Source organism: Pseudoliparis swirei, chromosome 22 (genome assembly GCF_029220125.1).
Source record: "Pseudoliparis swirei isolate HS2019 ecotype Mariana Trench chromosome 22, NWPU_hadal_v1, whole genome shotgun sequence".
NCBI lineage: Eukaryota > Metazoa > Chordata > Actinopteri > Perciformes > Liparidae > Pseudoliparis > Pseudoliparis swirei.
In genome coordinates, this window is record NC_079409.1 from 405,836 (window position 1) to 429,562 (window position 23,727).

Below are 23,727 nucleotides of genomic sequence, written 5' to 3' on the forward strand. Positions count from 1 at the left end.
CTAGACACAGGTCACTAGAGACAGGTCACTAGACACAGGTCACTAGAGACAGGTCACTAGAGACAGGTCACTAGACACAGGTCACTAGAGACAGGTCACTAGAGACAGGTCACTAGACACAGGTCACTAGACACAGGTCACTAGAGACAGGTCACTAGACACAGGTCACTAGAGACAGGTCACTAGACACAGGTCACTAGACACAGGTCACTAGAGACAGGTCACTAGAGACAGGTCACTAGACACAGGTCACTAGACACAGGTCACTAGAGACAGGTCACTAGACACAGGTCACTAGAGACAGGTCACTAGAGACAGGTCACTAGACACAGGTCACTAGACACAGGTCACTAGAGACAGGTCACTAGACACAGGTCACTAGAGACAGGTCACTAGAGACAGGTCACTAGACACAGGTCACTAGAGACAGGTCACTAGAGACAGGTCACTAGACACAGGTCACTAGAGACAGGTCACTAGACACAGGTCACTAGAGACAGGTCACTAGAGACAGGTCACTAGACACAGGTCACTAGGAGACAGGTCACTAGAGACAGGTCACTAGAGACAGGTCACTAGACACAGGTCACTAGAGACAGGTCACTAGAGACAGGTCACTAGAGACAGGTCACTAGAGACAGGTCACTAGACACAGGTCACTAGACACAGGTCACTAGAGACAGGTCACTAGACACAGGTCACTAGACAGGTCACTAGACACAGGTCACTGAGACAGGTCACTAGACAGGTCACTAGAGACAGGTCACTAGACACAGGTCACTAGAGACAGGTCACTAGAGACAGGTCACTAGACACAGGTCACTAGAGACAGGTCACTAGAGACAGGTCACTAGAGACAGGTCACTAGAGACAGGTCACTAGAGACAGGTCACTAGAGACAGGTCACTAGAGACAGGTCACTAGACACAGGTCACTAGACACAGGTCACTAGAGACAGGTCACTAGACACAGGTCACTAGAGACAGGTCACTAGACACAGGTCACTAGAGACAGGTCACTAGACACAGGTCACTAGAGACAGGTCACTAGAGACAGGTCACTAGAGACAGGTCACTAGACACAGGTCACTAGAGACAGGTCACTAGAGGTCACTAGACACGGGTCACTAGAGACAGGTCACTAGACACGGGTCACTAGAGACAGGTCACTAGAGACGGGTAACTAGACACAGGTCACTGAGACAGGTCACTAGAGACAGGTCACTAGAGACAGGTCACTAGACAGGTCACTAGAGACAGGTCACTGAGACAGGTCTCTTTAGAGACAGGTCAGCGTCACTAGAGACAGGTGAGCAGAGACCCCGGAGCTGAGCTGTGGTTGGCTGATATCCAGGCGTGTCAGCGTGAGTCCTGAGTCATTAGTTGTTGTTGTTGTTGACGGTGTGTTGTTGTTGACAGTTTGTTGTTGTTGACGGTGTGTTGTCGTTGTTGACTGTGTTGTTGTTAACAGTGTGTTTTTATTGACGGTGTGTTGTTGATGGTGTGTTGTCGTTGTTGACTGTGTGTTGTTGTTGACAGTGTTATTGTTAACAGTGTGTTTTTATTGACATTATTGGCGGTGTGTTGTTGGTGCTGTGTTGTTGGCGGTGTGTTGTTGTTGACGCTGTGTTGTTGTTGACGCTGTGTTGTTGTTGGCAGTGTGTTGTTGCTGACAGTGTTATTGTTAACAGTGTGTTTTTATTGACGTTGTTGGCGGTGTTGTTGTTGACGCTGTGTTGTTGTTGACGCTGTGTTGTTGTTGACTCTGTGTTGTTGTTGACGCTGTGGTGTTGTTGACGCTGTGTTGTTGTTGATGCTGTGTTGTTGTTGCCGCTGTGTTGTTGGTGGTGTGTTGTTGTTGATGCTGTGTTGTTGGCGGTGTGTTGTTGTTGACGCTGTGTTGTTGTTGGCGGTGTGTTGTTGTTGTCGCTGTGTTGTTGTTGATGCTGTGTTGTTGTTGGCGCTGTGTTGTTGTTGACGCTGTGTTGTTGTTGGCCGTGTGTTGTTGATGCTGTGTTGTTGTTGACGCTGTGTTGTTGTTGGCCGTGTGTTGTTGTTGGCCGTGTGTTGTTGTTGGCGCTGTGTTGTTGTTGGCGCTGTGTTGTTGTTGGTGCTGTGTTGTTGTTGACGCTGTGTTGTTGTTGACAGTGGGCCTGTCTCTGGCTGCAGTGCACCAGGCAGTGAGGGAGCAGCAGGCGTCTCAGACGCTGCGTGTCCTCCGGCTCTCGGAGCTGCAGCTGGAGGGACTCGTCTCCTCCTGCGCCGCCGAGTACCAGAGAGGCCTGCAGGGGGCGCTGCAGCAGAGGAGCGGCTCAGGTACACCTGCTCCCCTCCTCCCCTCACCACTTCACCTGCTCCCCTCCTCCCCTCACCACTTCACCTGCTCCCCTCCTCCCCCTCACCACTTCACCTGCTCCCTCCTCCCCTCACCACTTCACCTGCTCCCTCCTCACCACTTCACCTGCCCTCCTCCCTCACCACTTCACCTGCTCCTCCTCCCTCACCTCTTCACTTGCTGCCGTCCTCTCCTCACCACTTCACCTGCTCCCCTCCTCCCCTCACCACTTCACCTGCTCCCCTCCTCCCCTCACCACTTCACCTGCTCCCCTCCTCCCCTCACCACTTCACCTGCTCCCTCCTCCCTCACCACTTCACCTGCTCCCTCCTCCCCTCACCACTTCACCTGCTCCCTCCTCCCTCACCACTTCACCTGCTCCCTCCTCCCTCACCACTTCACCTGCTCCTCCCCCTCACCACTTCACCTGCTCCCCTCCTCCCCTCACCACTTCACCTGCTCCCCTCCTCCCCTCACCACTTCACCTGCTCCCCTCCTCCCCCTCACCACTTCACCTGCTCCCCTCCTCCCCTCACCACTTCACCTGCTCCCCTCCTCCCCCTCACCACTTCACCTGCTCTCCACTCCTCACCTGCACCGGCTCCCCTCCTCCTCACCACTTCACCTCCTCCCCCTCCCCTCCTCACCTCCTCCCCTCCTCACCACCTCACCTCCCTCCTCCCTCACCCTTCACCTCCCTCCTCCTCACCACTTCACCTCCTCCCCCTCCCCTCCTCACCACTTCCCCTCCTCCCCTCCTCACCTCCTCCCCTCCTCACCACTTCACCTCCTCCCCCTCCCCTCCTCCCCACTTCACCTCCTCACCTCCTCCCCTCCTCCCCACTCTACCTCCCTGTGTGGCAGCAGGCAGCAGGAGTCCGTGGGTCGGGGTCCGGCAGGACGACGGCTCGTTCTTCTACCTGCACCTGAACAGACTGGAGGGCACCTGGGACCCCCCCAGAGGCTCCGCCCACAACACGGGCTTCCTGGACCGCCACCACATACAGGTGATTGGGGGTCAGGGGCCACACACACACCTGGGGGTCAGGGGCCACACACGCACCTGGGGGTCAGGGGCCACACACGCACCTGGGGGTCAGGGGCCACACACGCACCTGGGGGTCAGGGGCCACACACGCACCTGGGGCTCAGGGGCCACACACGCACCTGGGGGTCAGGGGCCACACACGCACCTGTGTCACAGTGATGTCATGTGACCCCTACAGGAAGTGGTCAGCAGTGTCTCTGACTCCCACCAGCGCGGCGCTCTCTGGGTGGGCGTTGAGGCCCTCGTCGCTCGCCTGCAGGCGCTCAGCCGAGGCTTCCTGCTCAGACGGGCGCTGGAGGCACGGCGCCTTTACCTGAGCCGCCAGACGCCGGCAGCCATCACCATCCAGGTGACCACGCTCTCTGCTACGCCATGCTAACGTGACCACGCTCTCCGCTCCGCCATGCTAACGTGACCACGCTCTCCGCTCCGCCATGCTAACGTGACCACGCTCTCTGCTACGCCATGCTAACGTGACCACGCTCTCTGCTACGCCATGCTAACGTGACCACGCTCTCCGCTCCGCCATGCTAACGTGACCACGCTCTCCGCTCCGCCATGCTAACGTGACCACGCTCTCTGCTACGCCATGCTAACGTGACCACGCTCTCTGCTACGCCATGCTAACGTGACCACGCTCTCTGCTACGCCATGCTAACGTGACCACGCTCTCCGCTCCGCCATGCTAACGTGACCACGCTCTCTGCTACGCCATGCTAACGTGACCACGCTCTCCGCTCCGCCATGCTAACGTGACCACGCTCTCCGCTCCGCCATGCTAACGTGACCACGCTCTCTGCTACGCCATGCTAACGTGACCACGCTCTCCGCTCCGCCATGCTAACGTGACCACGCTCTCCGCTCCGCCATGCTAACGTGACCACGCTCTCCGCTCCGCCATGCTAACGTGTCCACGCTCTCTGCTACGCCATGCTAACGTGTCCACGCTCTCTGCTACGCCATGCTAACGTGACCACGCTCTCCGCTCCGCCATGCTAACGTGACCACGCTCTCCGCTCCGCCATGCTAACGTGACCACGCTCTCCGCTCCGCCATGCTAACGTGACCACGCTCTCCGCTCCGCCATGCTAACGTGACCACGCTCTCCGCTCCGCCATGCTAACGTGACCACGCTCTCCACTCCGCCATGCTAACGTGACCACGCTCTCCGCTCCGCCATGCTAACGTGACCACGCTCTCCCCTCGGTCATGCTAACGTGACCACGCTCTCCGTGCTCAGGCTCACTGGAGGAGGTGCGTCCAGCAGGACGCGTTCAGGCGCCGGCTGCAGTTCCTCCACCAGAACTGGAGAGCCGTTGTCACGGTAACGCACCATGTGCGCTTGTGTTACATTCTCCTTTATGAGAGTCGTTATCGTGTTCACACAACCATCTCCCTCATGTTCACTGAGCAGAGCCTGAACGCACCATGTCACCAAAGTGAACCTCCTAGTTCTCCGCTAGCTCACGATACTAGCTAACCCTTACTAGCTCATGTTACTAGCTAACCTTACTAGCTCACGATACTAGCTAACCTTACTAGCTCACGTTACTAGCTCACGATACTAGCTAACCTTACTAGCTCACGATACTAGCTAACCTTACTAGCTCACGTTACTAGCTCACGATACTAGCTAACCCTTACTAGCTCACGTTACTAGCTAACCTTACTAGCTCACGATACTAGCTAACCTTACTAGCTAACCTTACTAGCTCACGATACTAGCTAACCTTACTAGCTCACGATACTAGCTAACCCTTACTAGCTCATGTTACTAGCTAACCTTACTAGCTCACGATACTAGCTAACCTTACTAGCTCACGTTACTAGCTCACATTACTAGTTAACCTTACTAGCTCATGTTACTAGCTAACCTTACTAGCTCACGATACTAGCTAACCTTACTAGCTCACGTTACTAGCTCACATTACTAGTTAACCTTACTAGCTCACCTTACTAGCTCACGTTACTAGCGCTCCTGTTGCCCTAAACCCTAATTGCTTGTTTCCAAAGTCACATGATCAGAGAACCATCATGATCAGTGGTCCCCAAACTACGGATGTGATCAGAGCTCAGCGCTCACAGCGAGCGGCCCCCCTCCAGCAGACAAGGGGAACGTTATGTGGCCCTCTCAGGAACAAGTTTGGGGACCCCTGATCATGATGTCATGATCATGTGTTCCACTGGATAGACTTTATTTACTCTGATGGTAGACGTGAGACTGATCAGGGATCAATAACAACCCGATCCACCAGAGTAAATGATTCTTTGTTTACATGTAAACATTCTTCATTGTGTCTTTGTGTTTACAGATCCAGGCGTTTGTGAAGATGTGGTCTGCGAGGAGACGGTATCAAGCTCGACTGAGGCTCTTCAGACGCCACGTGAGAAACACACCTGAGATCAGTTTGGGTTTCACCTCCAGTGAGGACTCTGGGGCTGTGGTCAGGACTCTGGGGCTGTGGTCAGGACTCTGGGGCTGTGGTCAGGACTCTGGGGCTGTGGTCAGGACTCTGAGGCTGTGGTCAGGACTCTGAGGCTGTGGTCAGGACTCTGGGGCTGTGGTCAGGACTCTGGGGCTGTGGTCAGGACTCTGAGGCTGTGGTCAGGACTCTGAGGCTGTGGTCAGGACTCTGGGGCTGTGGTCAGGACTCTGAGACTGTGGTCAGGACTCTGGGGCTGTGGTCAGGACTCTGGGGCTGTGGTCAGGACTCTGGGGCTGTGGTCAGGACTCTGAGGCTGTGGTCAGGACTCTGGGGCTGTGGTCAGGACTCTGAGGCTGTGGTCAGGACTCTGGGGCTGTGGTCAGGACTCTGGGGCTGTGGTCAGGACTCTGGGGCTGTGGTCAGGACTCTGAGACTGTGGTCAGGACTCTGGGGCTGTGGTCAGGACTCTGAGGCTGTGGTCAGGACTCTGAGGCTGTGGTCAGGACTCTGGGGCTGTGGTCAGGACTCTGGGGCTGTGGTCAGGACTCTGGGGCTGTGGTCAGGACTCTGAGGCTGTGGTCAGGACTCTGGGGCTGTGGTCAGGACTCTGAGACTGTGGTCAGGACTCTGGGGCTGTGGTCAGGACTCTGAGGCTGTGGTCAGGACTCTGGGGCTGTGGTCAGGACTCTGAGGCTGTGGTCAGGACTCTGGGGCTGTGGTCAGGACTCTGGGGCTGTGGTCAGGACTCTGGGGCTGTGGTCAGGACTCTGGGGCTGTGGTCAGGACTCTGAGGCTGTGGTCAGGACTCTGGGGCTGTGGTCAGGACTCTGAGGCTGTGGTCAGGACTCTGGGGCTGTGGTCAGGACTCTGGGGCTGTGGTCAGGACTCTGGGGCTGTGGTCAGGACTCTGGGGCTGTGGTCAGGACTCTGGGGCTGTGGTCAGGACTCTGGGGCTGTGGTCAGGACTCTGGGGCTGTGGTCAGGACTCTGGGGCTGTGGTCAGGACTCTGGGGCTGTGGTCAGGACTCTGGGGCTGTGGTCAGGACTCTGGGGCTGTGGTCAGGACTCTGGGCTGTGGTCAGGACTCTGGGGCTGTGGTCAGGACCCCTCTGGGCCTGTCTCAGTGCACTCGGCCACGCCCCCTTTGTCTGTGGTCCGGAAGTTTGTTCACCTGCTCGACCTGGGAGACGCTGACATCAGAGAGGAGGCGGAGCAACTGCGCCTGAGGGAGGAGGTGGTGCGAAGTATCCGCTCCAACCGGCAGCTGGAGGCGGACCTGGACCTGATGGACCTGAAGATCGGCCTGCTGGTCCGGAACAGAGCCACTCTACAGGTACCGCTCTACAGGTACCGCTCTACAGGTACCGCTCTACAGGTAGCGCTCTACAGGTAGCGCTCTACAGGTAGCGCTCTACAGGTACCGCTCTACAGGTAGCGCTCTACAGGTACCGCTCTACAGGTAGCGCTCTACAGGCGCTCTACAGGTGGCGCTACAGGTACCTCTACAGGTAGCGCGCTACAGGTACCGCTCTGCAGGTGCGCTCCAGGTGGCTCTACAGGTGGCGCTCTACAGGGCGCTCTGCAGGTGGCGCTCTACAGGTAGCGCTCTACAGGTAGCGCTCTACAGGTAGCGCTCTACAGGTAGCGCTCTACAGGTACCGCTCTACAGGTAGCGCTCTACAGGTAGCGCTCTACAGGTAGCGCTCTACAGGTAGCGCTCTACAGGTACCGCTCTACAGGTGGCGCTCTGCAGGTGGCGCTCTGCAGGTGCGCTCTGCAGGTGCGCTCTGCAGGTGGCGCTCTACAGGTGGCGCTCTACAGGTGCGCTCTACAGGTGGCGCTACAGGTACGCTCTACAGGTGGCTCTGCAGGTGGCGCTCTGCAGGTGGCGCTCTACAGGTGGCGCCTCAGGTGGCGCCACAGGTAGCGCTCTACAGGTGGCGCTCTACAGGTGGCGCTCTGCAGGCGCTCTGCAGGTGGCGCTCTGCAGGTGCGCTCTGCAGGCGCTCAGGTGGCTCTACAGGTAGCGCTCTACAGGTACCGCTCTACAGGTACCGCTCTACAGGTGGCGCTCTACAGGTGGCGCTCTACAGGCGGCGCTCTACAGGTAGCGCTCTACAGGTAGCGCTCTACAGGTAGCGCTCTACAGGTGGCTCTGCAGGTGCCGCTCTGCAGGTGGCGCTCTACAGGTGGCGCTCTACAGGTAGCTCTACAGGTAGCGCTCTACAGGTACCGCTCTACAGGTAGCGCTCTACAGGTAGCGCTCTACAGGTACCGCTCTACAGGTAGCGCTCTACAGGTAGCGCTCTACAGGTAGCGCTCTACAGGTAGCGCTCTACAGGTAGCGCTCTACAGGTAGCGCTCTACAGGTAGCGCTCTACAGGTACCGCTCTACAGGTGGCGCTCTACAGGTGGCGCTCTACAGGCGGCGCTCTACAGGCAGCGCTCTACAGGTGCCCACAGGTACCGCTCTGCAGGTGGCGCTCTACAGGTGGCGCTCTACAGGTGGCGCTCTACAGGTACCGCTCTACAGGTAGCGCTCTACAGGTAGCGCTCTACAGGTAGCGCTCTACAGGTACCGCTCTACAGGTAGCGCTCTACAGGTAGCGCTCTACAGGTACCGCTCTACAGGTGGCGCTCTACAGGTGGCGCTCTACAGGCGCTCTACAGGTAGCGCTCTACAGGTAGCGCTCTACAGGTACCGCTCTGCAGGTGGCTCTACAGGTGGCTCTACAGGTAGCGCTCTACAGGTACCGCTCTACAGGTACCGCTCTACAGGTAGCGCTCTACAGGTGGCGCTCTACAGGCGGCGCTCTACAGGCGGCGCTCTACAGGTGGCGCTCTGCAGGTGGCGCTCTACAGGTACGCTCTGCAGGTACGCTCTGCAGGGCGCTCTGCAGGTGGCGCTCTACAGGTGGCGCTCTGCAGGTGGCGCTCTACAGGTACCAGGTGCCGCTCTACAGGTGGCTCTACAGGTGGCGCTCTACAGGCGGCGCTCTGCAGGGCGCTCTACAGGTGGCGCTCTGCAGGTGGCGCTCTCACAGGTGGCGCTCTGCAGGTGGCGCTCTGCAGGTGCGCTCTACAGGTGGCGCTCAGGTGGCGCTCTGCAGGTGCGCTCTACAGGCGCTCAGGCGCTCTACAGGTAGCGCTCTGCAGGTGCGCTCTACAGGTAGCGCTCTACAGGTGGCGCTCTGCAGGTGCGCTCTACAGGTGGCGCTCACAGGTAGCGCTCACAGGAGGCGCCACAGGTGGCGCTCTGCAGGGCCTGCAGCTCTACAGGTGGCGCTCTACAGGTGGAGCGCTCTACAGGTACCGCTCTGCAGGTGGCGACACAGGTGGCTCTGGTGTAGCTGCAGGTGCGCTCTACAGGTGCGCTCTACAGGTGGCGCTCTACAGGTAGCGCTCTACAGGTAGCGCTCTACAGGCAGCGCTCTACAGGTAGCGCTCTACAGGTAGCGACAGGCGCTCTACAGGCGCCCTGGTGTGTAGCTGCTGCTGCAGGTGTGTGTTGTTGCAGACCCAGCCCCTGTACCTGGCCCAGCTGTCGGCCTGATGGACCTCAGGAGCTCCAAGGCCTGAAGGCTCTGGAGCTGTTGGTGGGCCAGCCTGTTCTACCTGCTGCAGGTGAGACACACACACACCCCCCCCCCTGGTGTAGCTGCTGCAGGTGAGACATACACACACACCTGGTGTAGCTGCAGCAGACTACACACCCCCCTGCTGCAGGTGAGACACACACACACACACACCCACATGTGTACCTGCAGGTGAGACACACACCTACAGACCTGCACCTGCAGGACCTACACACACACCCACACCTACACCCACACACCTACAGATGCCTACACACCACCACCCTACACACACACCTACAGACCCTACACACACCTACAGACCTACCTGCACACACCTACACACACCTACACACACCTACAGACACCTACACACACCTACAGACCTACACACACACACACCTACAGACCTACACACACCTACAGACCTACACCTACACGCCCACACACCTACACACCTACACACCTACACACACACCTACACACCTACACACACACCTACACACACCTACACACACCTACAGACCTACACACACACCTACAGACCTACACACACCTACACCTACACACCTACACACCTACAGACCTACACACACCTACACCTACACACACACCTACACACACCTACACACACACACACACCTACACACACACACACACCTACACACACCTACACACACCTACAGACCTACACACACACACCTACAGACCTACACACACACACACCTACAGACCTACACACCTACACACACACACCTACACACACACCTACACACACCTACACACACCTACAGACACACACACACACACACCTACACACACACACACCTACACACCTACACACCTACACACCTACACACACACACACACACCTACACACCTACACACCTACACACACACACACACACCTACAGACCTACACACACCTACACACACCTACACATACACACACCTACACACCTACACACTTACACACACACCTACACACACCTACACACACACACCTACACACACATCTACCTACACACACATCTACCTACACACACACCTACATACCTACCTACCTACACACACGCACCTACCTACACACATCTACACACCTACCTACCTACACACACCTACCTACACACACAGACCTACACACACACCTACACACCTACACCTACACACACCTACACACACACACACCTACAGACCTACACACACACCTACACACACACCTACACACACCTACACACACCTACACCTACACACACCTACACACACACCTACACACACACCTACACACCTACACACACACACCTACAGACACACACACCTACACACACACCTACACACACCTACAGACCTACACACACACACACCTACAGACCTACACACACCTACAGACCTACACACACACACACACCTACACACACCTACAGACACCTACACACACCTACAGACCTACACACACACACACCTACACACCTACAGACCTACACACACCTACAGACCTACACACACACCTACACACACACCTACACACACCTACACACACCTACAGACCTACACACACACACACCTACACACACACCTACACACACACACCTACACACACCTACACACACCTACAGACCTACACACACCTACACACACCTACACACACCTACAGACCTACACACACCTACACACACCTACACACACACCTACACACACCTACACACACTACACATACACACATACACACACCTACACACACACACACCTACACATACACACACCTACACACACACCTACACACACACCTACACACCTACACACACCTACACACACCTACAACTACACACCTACACACACACACACCTACACACACCTACACACATCTACACACACACCTACACACCTACACACACACCTACACACACCTACACATACACACACCTACACCTACACACACCTACACACACCTACACACACTACACACACTACACCTACACACACCTACACCTACACACACCTACACACACTACACACACTACACCTACACACACCTACACACACCTACAGACCTACACACACCTACACACCTACAGACCTACACACACCTACACACACCTACACACACCTACACACACCTACACACACTACACCTACACACACTACACCTACACACACCTACACACACCTACACACACCTACACACCTACACACCTACACACACCTACACACACCTACAGACCTACACACACCTACACACACACACACCTACACACCTACACAACTACAGACACCTACACACACCTACACACCTACACACCTACACACACACACACACACACCTACACACCTACACACCTACACACACACACACAGACCTACACACACCTACACACACCTACACACACCTACAGACCTACACACACACACACCTACAGACCTACACACACCTACAGACCTACACACACCTACACACACCTACAGACCTACACACCTACACACACCTACACAGACCTACACACCTACACACACCTACAGACCTACACACACCTACAGACCTACACACACACACCTACAGACCTACACACACCTACAGACCTACACACACCTACAGACCTACACACCTACACACACCTACACACACCTACACACACCTACAGACCTACACACACACACACACACACCTACACACACCTACACACACACACACACCTACAGACCTACACACACCTACAGACCTACACACACCTACACACCTACAGACCTACACACACCTACAGACCTACACACACCTACACACACCTACAGACCTACACACACCTACAGACCTACACACCTACACACACCTACAGACCTACACACACCTACAGACCTACACACACCTACACACACCTACAGACCTACACACACCTACAGACCTACACACCTACAGACCTACACACACCTACACACACCTACAGACCTACACACACCTACAGACCTACACACACCTACACACCTACAGACCTACACACACCTACACACACCTACAGACCTATACACACCTACACACACCTACAGTCCACACACCTACAGACCTACACACACCTACACACACCTACAGGACCTGTTGCTGGACCGGAGCCTACATCACCTACAGACCTACACAAGACCTGGATCAACCAGACCGAGACCCAGACCGGACACAAGAGGTGACAGACCTGTCTCACCTCTCACCTGTCTCACCTCTCACCTGTCTCACCTGTCTCACCTCTCACCTGTCTCACCTCTCACCTCTCACCTGTCTCACCTCTCACCTGTCTCACCTCTCACCTGTCTCACCTGTCTCACCTCTCACCTGTCTCACCTCTTTTTTAATAATGGTTTATTTAATAAGGGACAGTGCACATTGATAAAAACTTTGCAGTAAATGTGCCAGAGTTAGCCAAGAGACTATTTTTCATCTGTAGTCCCAATGTTGCTGATGTTAAGAACAAACCTAAAAACATAAGATTACAAATACAATCTACAGATAAAGCAAATAAAATAAGGGAGAACAATGTTAAAATGGACAGAATAAAAACATAATGTCAGAGATACAACGTAAAAGCTTACAGACTAAATGTGACATATAACTGCAAACAGGTGAACGACAAGAGAAGACACGCAGGTGGAGCAAACGGCCGACCAGCAAGTCAAGACATACAGAGACCGGACAACAGACAGACAACAACTGACAGACAGAAAAAATGAAAGTCCAACCTGGGCAGATGGAGGAGGAGGTCGTTACAGTCTAGTGCTGACAGAGCTGGGTAGTAATGTACCATTTCTTTGTTTCTGCTTTAAAAGAGTTGAATGATTGTAGCTCTCTGATAGATCCTGGAATGTAGTTCCAGTCAACTGCTGCTTGTACTGAGAAAGCAGCATGACTGAAAGCACTTTTCCTGAGAGGGATGATACAATCCCCTCTCGCTGCTCCTCTTGTGAGCCGATATCCAGTTTGTGTGGTGACAAATTGTTTGAGAGGAGGAGAGGTCAATCCATGTATGATTTTGTACATCAGACAGACGTGCACATATTTAATCAAGTTATCCCAACTAAGCAAGTTGTATTTTTTTAGTATAGGACAATGATGTGACAGAACTTTTTTTTTATCAAGAGTTTTGAGCGTCCGCTTGTATAATGACTGTAATGGTTTGAGAGTCGTGGCACTAGCATGTGACCAGGTTGTTAAACAGTAGGTCATGTGGGAAATAACCATTGAATGCATGAATGTTTTAGCTGCCTCTGTTGACATGTAGTTGCGCGAGAATCGGAAATTGGATAGATTGTATTTTACCCGATTACAAACTTTTTTCACCTGTGATTTGAAAGACAGATTTGAATCAAAAAGTACTCCCAGGTACTTGTATTCAGATACAACCTTTAGCCTCTCCCCAGATACAAAAACATCCGGTTCTACACTATCAGAGTTTCTTTTGGTAAAAAACATACACACAGTTTTGGATATATTGAGTTGTAAACAACATTGCGTTAACCAAGTAGTCACATTAGCCATGGATGTAGTGAGTTCTTTTGCTACATCTCCCAAATTGCTGCCATGCAAATAAATGACGGTGTCATCGGCATACATTTGAATATTGGAATGAGGACAAACTGATGGCAGATCATTAATATATAAGGAAAATAATAATGGGCCCAGGACAGATCCTTGTGGGACACCTGTGGACAAGCGGAGGGCAGCGGATTGATGTTTTTGAATTTGGACAGACTGTGACCTATTTAGCAAATATGATTCCATCCATTTAAGTGTACCTGAGGAGAAGTTGTAACTGTGCAATTTAGACAAAAGAATACTATGATTTACAGTGTCAAATGCCTTCTTGAGATCAAGATACACAACTCCAACAACACCCCCTTTGTCCAGTAGAATTTTGATTTTTTTCAGTGAAGAAACAGGTGGCCGTCTCAGTGGAATAATTGGCTCTAAAGCCGAATTGCATTGGATGAAGGGCAAAGGGACTGTTTTTCAAATGGCAGATCATTTGCTCAGCTACCAACTTCTCTGCAACCTTTGATATTGTAGGCAGGATACTGATTGGTCTGTAATTAGAGGGAGAAAGGCGATCTCCTTCTTTGAATACTGGAATAACAGCAGCCGACTTCCAAACACTGGGAAACATGTTTTGAGAGATTGAGAGGTTGATGATATTGCTGATGGGATTTATTAGCGTTTTGGTAAGAGTTTTGAGCATAACGGCATCCATACCAAATGTATCTTTAGTTTTGGATGGTTTAAGAGAACTGATTATTCTTGTGACGACTGAATGAGTGACATTTCTTATGATGAAAGTCGGCTCCAATGTATTTACTGTACAGACAGGTCTAATCTCAGGGGAGAAACATTTAGCAATGGTAGCAACAGAATCAATGAAATAGTGATTGAAAGCTTTTGCTATTTCAACTGGATTATTTGACAGTTTACCATTAATGTTAAGTTCTTGCAGCTTCCTTACTTTGTTGGGATGTCCCATTATCTTGTGTAACTGATCCCAGACCATTTTAGTTTTACCTCTCGCTTTTTCTATTACAGTCAGGAAGAAATCTGCCTTAGCCTTCCTTAATTTCATTACCACTCTGTTCCTTAGCATAGCAAAATGTTGTCTGTCATGGCTCGATTTATTTTTAATTGCAGTTTTTAAGGCAGAATCCGTACTTTCATTATTTTTAAGATATCATCATTCATCCAAGGAACAGAGTGTTTGATATGTTTGTGCCTAAATTTGCAACTGAAATCCTTCATAGTGTTCTCTAATTTATCTGAGAATGTTTTACTGTCTTCCTCGATGTCTATTCCCAACAGTAGATCATCCCAATCAATAAGTTGAAGAGTATGATGAAAGATATCTAGATTTCTTTTGGGGATTCTAAAGCATTCATCCTCCCTGACCAAAGGCCTAAACCGCTTGCTGGTTAGTTTCCTGACTACCAGAGTTAGATTGTGGTCAGAAAGTCCAGTTACCATGTTGAGAGTTTTTAGAACTCTATCAGGCCTATTACTAAATATTAAATCAATTTGGGTCCTGGAAGAATTGGTTAGTCTTGTGGGCCCACTGACCATCTGAACAAGGTCAAAGTCATCAGTTATCCTTTTAAGATTCTTTCTAGATGATTTTTCCTCCCAGTTTATGTTAAAATCACCCATAATAATGACCTCTTTACTAAAATTACATTCTTTTAAAAGTTTCTCAAATTCCTCATAGAAACTGTTTTTGGAAGAGGGAGGCCGATAAATTACAATAAGCGAAAAAGACATTTGTGGTGATAAAATAATATGAAGACCTATACATTCCAAGTCTTTACAGACAGACCACTGGATTTCATTACACTGGATATGATCTCTCACATAGATCATGACACCACCACCCTTAGATCCTACCCTATCTCTCCTGTACATGTTGTAACCTGGCACGGTTATTGCTGCTGATGGAGCATTTTTATGGAGCCAGGTCTCAGATAGACAAAGAAAGTCTAAATTGGAATCAAGCAAAGATGATGGACTTGATCACTTTTAGATTGAATACTTCTTATGTTTAGATGCCCACCTAGGAGACCTTTTGGCTTAACTGTAGGATCCCACACTGTTCTTGAATGATTGACAGTTGTGAAGACAGCCCACTTCCTGTTCTTTGAGATCGCGGGATTTAGCAGTTTCTTATTTACGTTTTGGGTGATCGTTCCAATTCCACGTTGACTACCTGAGCAGATGTCATCATTAGTCGGAGCAAGCCGTGGCTCAGTCAGTGCAGTGGCCGCCTCGTTTACCGAAGATGTCGAATCACACGGATCCGACAAACCCGCGGTGCTGTCTGCCGTCACGTTAGCCTCCAGGCTCGGCTCCAGCGCTGGTAGTCCCCCCAAGGCAAGCGCTCCGCAGTCGCCCTCCGCTCCCGGCTCCCAGAACGCCGTCCATCACCTCCCAGCCGTCCGCGAGTCACCCAGACATCGATCGCCGCCACACCAACTCTTCCACCCGACTCTCCGCGCCCGGCACTGTGGCCCCCGGCCTCCTCGTAGCCCCCGGACAGCAAGAGCACGCAGACTCAGCAGAGACACAGGTAAAGCCAGCAGGTTCTCTGCTGGCCATGCCTGCCTGTGGGAGGGTGTTGTTGCTCCCATGATCCGCCGTGCTTGAGCCTCCTTCACCCGCCATCACGTTAACTGGGCCTGGGCATTGGTGTATGTCTCCGGATAACAGGAGGCATATCGCCATAATAAACTTGCACGCGTCAACATTCTGTTTGTTTGGTTTAGCTTTGGATTGATCACGGTTGTATTCAGGGCAATGTGCCAAGATGCTTATCAATATTGCTTTTCCGAAACCAAAATGTTTGTTATACTTTCCAATCGGACCTTGACTTTCTGTTGTCGGTTGTCCATTAAAACTTCCGCTGTGAAAGCAGTAGGAGGTCTCAGTTAAACCCGCAAGATTTAGAAATATCACATAGGTGAGCACGGCTGCTGAAACACCGACACCTCCTGGTGCCATTTTTTCTCTGTCTCTGTCTCTCTTTACCAACACCATCATCCCATCTCACCTCTCACCTGTCTCACCTCTCACCTGTCTCACCTCTCACCTGTCTCACCTCTCACCTGTCTCACCCTGCAGCTCTTTGCCGTACGAGGTTTCACCTGCAGACGCTCTGAGTCACCCTGAAGTCCAGAGACGCATCGACATCGCCATCATCAACCTGAAGAACCTGACGGACCGGGTCCTCAAAGCCATCACCTCCAACCTGCACCAGCTCCCGTAGGTCTCCACCCGCTCACCTCCAAGCTAGCCTAGCATGTATCAGGTAAATAAAAGTGGTCCCAGCACAGAACCTTGTGGAACTCCGTGACTAACGGTGGTGGTCATCGAGGCTCCTAAGGTCTAACAAGACCAGTACAGAGAGGAGTCCTCTATCAGGACTAAGGTCTAACAAGACCAGTACAGAGATGAGTCCTCTATCAGCACTAAGGTCTAACAAGACCAGAACAGAGAGGAGTCCTCTATCAGCACTAAGGTCTAACAAGACCAGTACAGAGATGAGTCCTCTATCAGCACTAAGGTCAAACAAGACCAGAACAGAGAGGAGTCCTCTATCAGCACTAAGGTCTAACAAGACCAGTACAGAGATGAGTCCTCTATCAGGACTAAGGTCTAACAAGACCAGTACAGAGATGAGTCCTCTATCAGCACTAAGGTCTAACAAGACCAGTACAGAGATGAGTCCTCTATCAGCACTAAGGTCTAACAAGACCAGGACAGAGATGAGTCCTCTATCAGGACTAAGGTCTAACAAGACCAGTACAGAGATGAGTCCTCTATCAGGACTAAGGTCTAACAAGACCAGGACAGAGATGAGTCCTCTATCAGGACTAAGGTCTAACTAGACCAGTACAGAGAGGAGTCCTCTATCAGGACTAAGGTCTAACAAGACCAGTACAGAGAGGAGTCCTCTATCAGGACTAAGGTCTAACTAGACCAGTACAGAGAGGAGTCCTCTATCAGCACTAAGGTCTAACAAGACCAGTACAGAGAGGAGTCCTCTATCAGGACTAAGGTCTAACTAGACCAGGACAGAGATGAGTCCTCTATCAGCACTAAGGTCTAACAAGACCAGTACAGAGAGGAGTCCTCTATCAGCACTAAGGTCTAACAAGACCAGTACAGAGATGAGTCCTCTATCAGCACTAAAGTCAAAGTCAAAGTCAGTTTTATTTGTCAATTTTCCATATGTGCAAACATACAGAAGATCGAAATTGCGTTTCTCTTCTGTCCAACATAAAGTGAATTGTGCAACATATAGACAACATAGAGTGCAAAAATAGTAAAAAACTTGTGAACATATAGACAACATAAAGTGCATAGACAACATAAAGTGCAAAAATAGTAAGAAACATGTAAACATATAGACAACATAAATTGTGCTAGCAGCATTCAGACATGTGAGTCTGAAAGAGGACGGAGTGGGAGGATGGGGAGAGTTCAGCTTCCTGACAGCCTGGTGGATGAAGCTGTTGGACAGCCTGGCGGTGTGAGCCCGGAGGCTCGGTACCTCCTCCCAGAGGGCAGGAGGCTGAAGAGACCGTGTGAGGGTGGCAGGGGTCACTCACAATCGAGGTCGCTTTGCGGGTGAGGCGGGTGTTGTATATGTCCTGGAGGGGGGGGAGTGAGGCACCCATGATCCTTCCAGCTGCCTTCACTATGCGCTGCAGGCGTTCCTGCTGTGGTCTGTGCAGCTTCCGCCCACACAGTGATGCAGTTGGTCAGGATGCTCTCCATGGTGCGCGGTAGAAGGTGCACATGATGGATGGGGGCTCCTGCTTTCCTCAGTTTCCGGAGGAAGTAGAGGCGCCTCTGTGCTTTCTTTGCCAGCGATGTAGTGTTGGCTGTCCACGAGAGGTCCTCACTGATTTCCACCCCCAGGAATTTGGTGCTGCTGACCTGCTCAATGTCCGCACCGTTGATGGTCAGTGGTGGGTGATGGGTGTGGCCTTTCCGGAAGTCAACAACGATCTCTTTGGTCTTGCTGTTGTTGAGCAGGAGGTTGTTGGCTCCGCACCACGTTGACCTCCCTCCTGTAGAGGGTCTCGTCATCCTTGGTGATGAGACCTATCAATGTTGTGTCGTCTGCAAACTTGACCATGTGATTGGTGCTGTAGCTGGTTTTGCAGTCGTGAGTCAGCAAGGTGAAGAGCAGGGGACTGAGCACAGCCCTGAGGGGCCCCTGTGCTGAGTGTGATGCTGCTCGAGGTGTTGTTGCCAACACGTACTGCTTGTGGCCTCTCACTCAGGAAGTCCAGCAGCCAGTTACACAGCGGTGTTGAGCCCCAGCTGGTCAAGTTTGCAGATTAGTTGTTGTGGGATGATTGTGTTGAATGCTGAGCTAAAGTCTATGAACAGCATTCTTACATAGGAGTCTTTTGTCCAGGTGGGTGAGGGCTGGGTGGAGAGCAGAGCAGATTGCATCCTCCGTGGACCGTTTGGCCCGGTATGCAAACTGGAAAGGGTCCAGAGTGGGGGGGAGAATGGATTTGATATGCGACATGACTAGTCGTTCAAAGCACTTCATGATTATGGGGTCAGTGCCACTGGACGATAGTCGTTGAAGCAGGACGGAGTGGATTTCTTTGGCACAGGTATGATGGTGGTTACCTTGAAGCATGATGGAACAACAGCTTGTCTCAGAGAAGTATTAAAGACATCCGTGAAGACGTCCTTAAGCTCCTCTGCGCAGTCCTTCAGCACACGACCAGGGATGTTGTCTGGACCTGTTGCCTTGTGGGTGTTGATGGACGAGAGAGTCCTCTTCACGCTGGCAGCAGACAGGCACAGAACCTGATCGTGGGGAGGGGGCGGAGTCTTGTGTGGACGAGTGCTGTTCTGTGCTTCAAACCGGGCAAAGAAGCTGTTGAGGTTGTTTAGCAACTAGACCAGAACAGAGAGGAGTCCTCTATCAGGACTAAGGTCTAACTAGACCAGTACATAGAGGAGTCCTCTATCAGCACTAAGGTCTAACAAGACCAGAACAGAGATGAGTCCTCTATCAGGACTAAGGTCTAACTAGACCAGAACAGAGAGGAGTCCTCTATCAGGACTAAGGTCTAACAAGACCAGGACAGAGATGAGTCCTCTATCAGCACTAAGGTCTAACAAGACCAGAACAGAGAGGAGTCCTCTATCAGGACTAAGGTCTAACTAGACCAGAACAGAGAGGAGTCCTCTATCAGGACTAAGGTCTAACTAGACCAGTACATAGAGGAGTCCTCTATCAGCACTAAGGTCTAACTAGACCAGAACAGAGATGAGTCCTCTATCAGGACTAAGGTCTAACAAGACCAGGACAGAGATGAGTCCTCTATCAGCACGAAGGTCTAACAAGACCAGAACAGAGATGAGTCCTCTATCAGGACTAAGGTCTAACAAGACCAGTACAGAGAGGAGTCCTCTATCAGGACTAAGGTCTAACAAGACCAGTACAGAGATGAGTCCTCTATCAGGACTAAGGTCTAACTAGACCAGTACAGAGAGGAGTCCTCTATCAGGACTAAGGTCTAACAGGACCAGTACAGAGATGAGTCCTCTATCAGGACTAAGGTCTAACTAGACCAGTACAGAGAGGAGTCCTCTATCATTACTAAGGTCTAACAAGACCAGTACAGAGATGAGTCCTCTATCAGGACTAAGGTCTAACTAGACCAGTACAGAGATGAGTCCTCTATCAGGACTAAGGTCTAACAAGACCAGTACAGAGATTCAATTCAATTCAGTTTATTTGTATAGCCCAATTTCACAAATTACAAATTTGTCTCGGAGTGCTTTACAATCTGTACACATAGACATCCCTGCCCCAAAACCTCACATCGGACCAGGAAAAACTCCCAAATAACCCTTCAGGGGGAAAAAAAGGGAAGAAACCTGGAGGAGAGCAACAGAGGAGGATCCCTCTCCAGGATGGACAGAACAATAGATGTCATGTGACCAGAAGGACAGATTTAGAGTTAAAATACATTCAATGAATATGACAGAGTGTATGAATAGTTCATAGTAGGCATATTCCACGATGGAGACCTCCACGATCCATCAGGCAGATGGCGGTGGGGAGGAGGAGTGGGCGGAGTCTCAACAGTGGGCGGAGTCTCAACAGGACAGTGGCGCAGTCATGAGCAGGAATTCCACGACCCAGACCTCGATGATCCATCAGCAGATAGGATCTATGCCGTCTCATAGGGTCCGATGACCCCATGAGACGTGAAGTCAAAAGGACTCGGGAGAAAGCAGAGTTAGTAACATGTGATTGAGAGATGAAAATTCATCCTTAAGGAGAGAAAAAGAGGAGATAGGTACTCAGTGCATCCTACGTCCCCGGCAGCTATAAGCCTATAGCAGCATATCAAGGGGCTGGACCAGGTGAACCTGATTCAGCCCTAACTATAAGCTCTGTCAAAGAGGAAGGTCTTAAGTCTACTCTTAAACGAGGTGACTGTGTCTGCCTCCCGGACTGAAATTGGAAGCTGGTTCCATAAAGAGGAGCTTGATAACTAAAGGCTCTGGCTCCCATTCTACTTTTTAAGACTCTAGGAACTACAAGTAGTCCGCATTTAGTGAGCGTAGCTCTCTAGTGGGCAATATGGTACTACAAGCTCCTTAAGATATGATGGAGCATCACCAATCAAGGCTTTGTAGGTTAAGAGAAGAATTTTAAAAGTGATTCTTGATTTTACTGGGAGCCAGTGCAGAGCAGCTAGTGCAGGAGTGATGTGATCTCTTTTCTTAGTTTTAGTGAGAATACGAGCTGCAGCATTCTGGATCAACTGGAGGACCTAAGAGATTTATTAGAGCAGCCTGCTAATAAGGAGTTGCAGTAATCCAGTCTCAAGTAACGACGCGTGAACCAATTTTTCTGCATCTTTTGAGACAAGATGTGCCTGATTTTTGAAATATTACGTAGATGAAAGAATGCAGTCCTTGAGATTTGCTTTACGTGGAGTTAAAGGACAAGTCCCGATCAAAGATAACGCCAAGATTCTTTACAGTGGTGTTGGATGCCAGGGCAATGCCGTCTACAGAATCCACATCACCAGATAATTGATCTCTGAGGTGCTCAGGGCCGATTAAAATTACTTCGGTTTTGTCTGAGTTTAACATCAAGAAGTTGCAGGTCATCCATGTTTTTATGTCTTTAAGACATGCTTGAATTTTACAGAGTTGGTTGCTCTCCTCTGGTTGATGAGTCCTCTATCAGGACTAAGGTCTAACTAGACCAGTACAGAGATGAGTCCTCTATCAGGACTAAGGTCTAACTAGACCAGTACAGAGAGGAGTCCTCTATCATTACTAAGGTCTAACAAGACCAGTACAGAGAGGAGTCCTCTATCAGCACTAAGGTCTAACAAGACCAGTACAGAGAGGAGTCCTCTATCAGGACTAAGGTCTAACAAGACCAGGACAGAGAGGAGTCCACTATCAGGACTAAGGTCTAACAAGACCAGTACAGAGATGAGTCCTCTATCAGCACTAAGGTCTAACTAGACCAGTACAGAGATGAGTCCTCTATCAGCACTAAGGTCTAACTAGACCAGGACATAGATGAGTCCTCTATCAGCACTAAGGTCTCACGAGACCAGAGTTAGTCCTCTATGAGCACTGGGCCTCCTGCAGGTCTCCGTGGTCCCCCTCCTCATGTGTCCCTCTTGTAGTTATGGTCTGCGCTACACAGCGAAGGTCCTCCGAGACGCTCTGAGGGAGAAGTTTCCTGACGCCAGCGAGGACGAAGTCTACAAGGTACGACCCGGAGCCTCAGGCTCTCTGACCGGACCGGGTCCCGGTGTCCTGACGCCGCCTCCTGTCCCTCAGATCGTCGGTAACCTGGTCTACTACCGCTACATGAACCCGGCCGTCGTGGCCCCCGATGGGTTCGACGTGGTGGACCGGTCCGCCGGCTCGGCCCTGCAGCCGGAGCAGCGCCACACGCTGGGCTCCGTGGCCCGGATGCTGCAGCACGCCGCCGCCAACAAACATTTCCACGGAGACGGGTCCCACGTCAGAGACCTGAACCAGTACATCAGCCAGACCCACGACAAGTTCAGGTCAGGGTCCCGACCTTTAACCTCTGAGCTCTGGATCCAGAACCAACACAGAAGTCATTTCTGTTCTTTGATTCTGGACTCAGGAAGCCCGCAGGTCTACAGGTGCAGGTCTATAGATGCAGGTCTATAGATGCAGGTCTACAGGTGCAGGTCTACAGGTGCAGGTCTATAGATGCAGGTCTACAGGTGCAGGTCTATAGGTGCAGGTCTACAGGTGCAGGTCTACAGGTGCAGGTCTACAGGTGCAGGTCTACAGGTGCAGGTCTACAGGTGCAGGTCTACAGGTGCAGGTCTATAGATGCAGGTCTACAGGTGCAGGTCTATAGGTGCAGGTCTATAGGTGCAGGTCTACAGGTGCAGGTCTACAGGTGCAGGTCTACAGGTGCAGGTCTACAGGTGCAGGTCTATAGGTGCAGGTCTACAGGTGCAGGTCTACAGGTGCAGGTCTACAGGTGCAGGTCTACGGGTGCAGGTCTACAGGTGCAGGTCTATGGATGCAGGTCTATAGGTGCAGGTCTATAGATGCAGGTCTACAGGTGCAGGTCTATAGATGCAGGTCTATAGATGCAGGTCTACAGGTGCAGGTCTACAGATGCAGGTCTACAGGTGCAGGTCTACAGGTGCAGGTCTATAGGTGCAGGTCTATAGATGCAGGTCTACAGATGCAGGTCTACAGGTGCAGGTCTATAGGTGCAGGTCTACAGGTGCAGGTCTACAGGTGCAGGTCTACAGGTGCAGGTCTATAGATGCA

At 51.7% G+C, this 23,727-nt stretch overlaps 1 protein-coding gene across 1 annotated transcript in view; it reads left to right on the forward strand.

Moving 5' to 3' along the window:
* LOC130213174 (ras GTPase-activating-like protein IQGAP3) overlaps nt 1-23,727 on the forward strand; it is a 74,764-nt gene that overhangs the window by 29,366 nt on the left and 21,671 nt on the right. Inside the window, 14 exon segments of the mRNA XM_056444640.1 lie at nt 1,309-1,387; nt 2,148-2,315; nt 3,199-3,341; nt 3,561-3,731; nt 4,623-4,706; nt 5,695-5,823; nt 6,911-7,155; nt 7,589-7,831; nt 8,709-8,918; nt 9,326-9,432; nt 12,502-12,553; nt 17,011-17,151; nt 22,587-22,671; nt 22,744-22,976. Of these exon segments, the coding sequence (XP_056300615.1) occupies nt 1,309-1,387; nt 2,148-2,315; nt 3,199-3,341; nt 3,561-3,731; nt 4,623-4,706; nt 5,695-5,823; nt 6,911-7,155; nt 7,589-7,831; nt 8,709-8,918; nt 9,326-9,432; nt 12,502-12,553; nt 17,011-17,151; nt 22,587-22,671; nt 22,744-22,976 (2,090 nt within the window).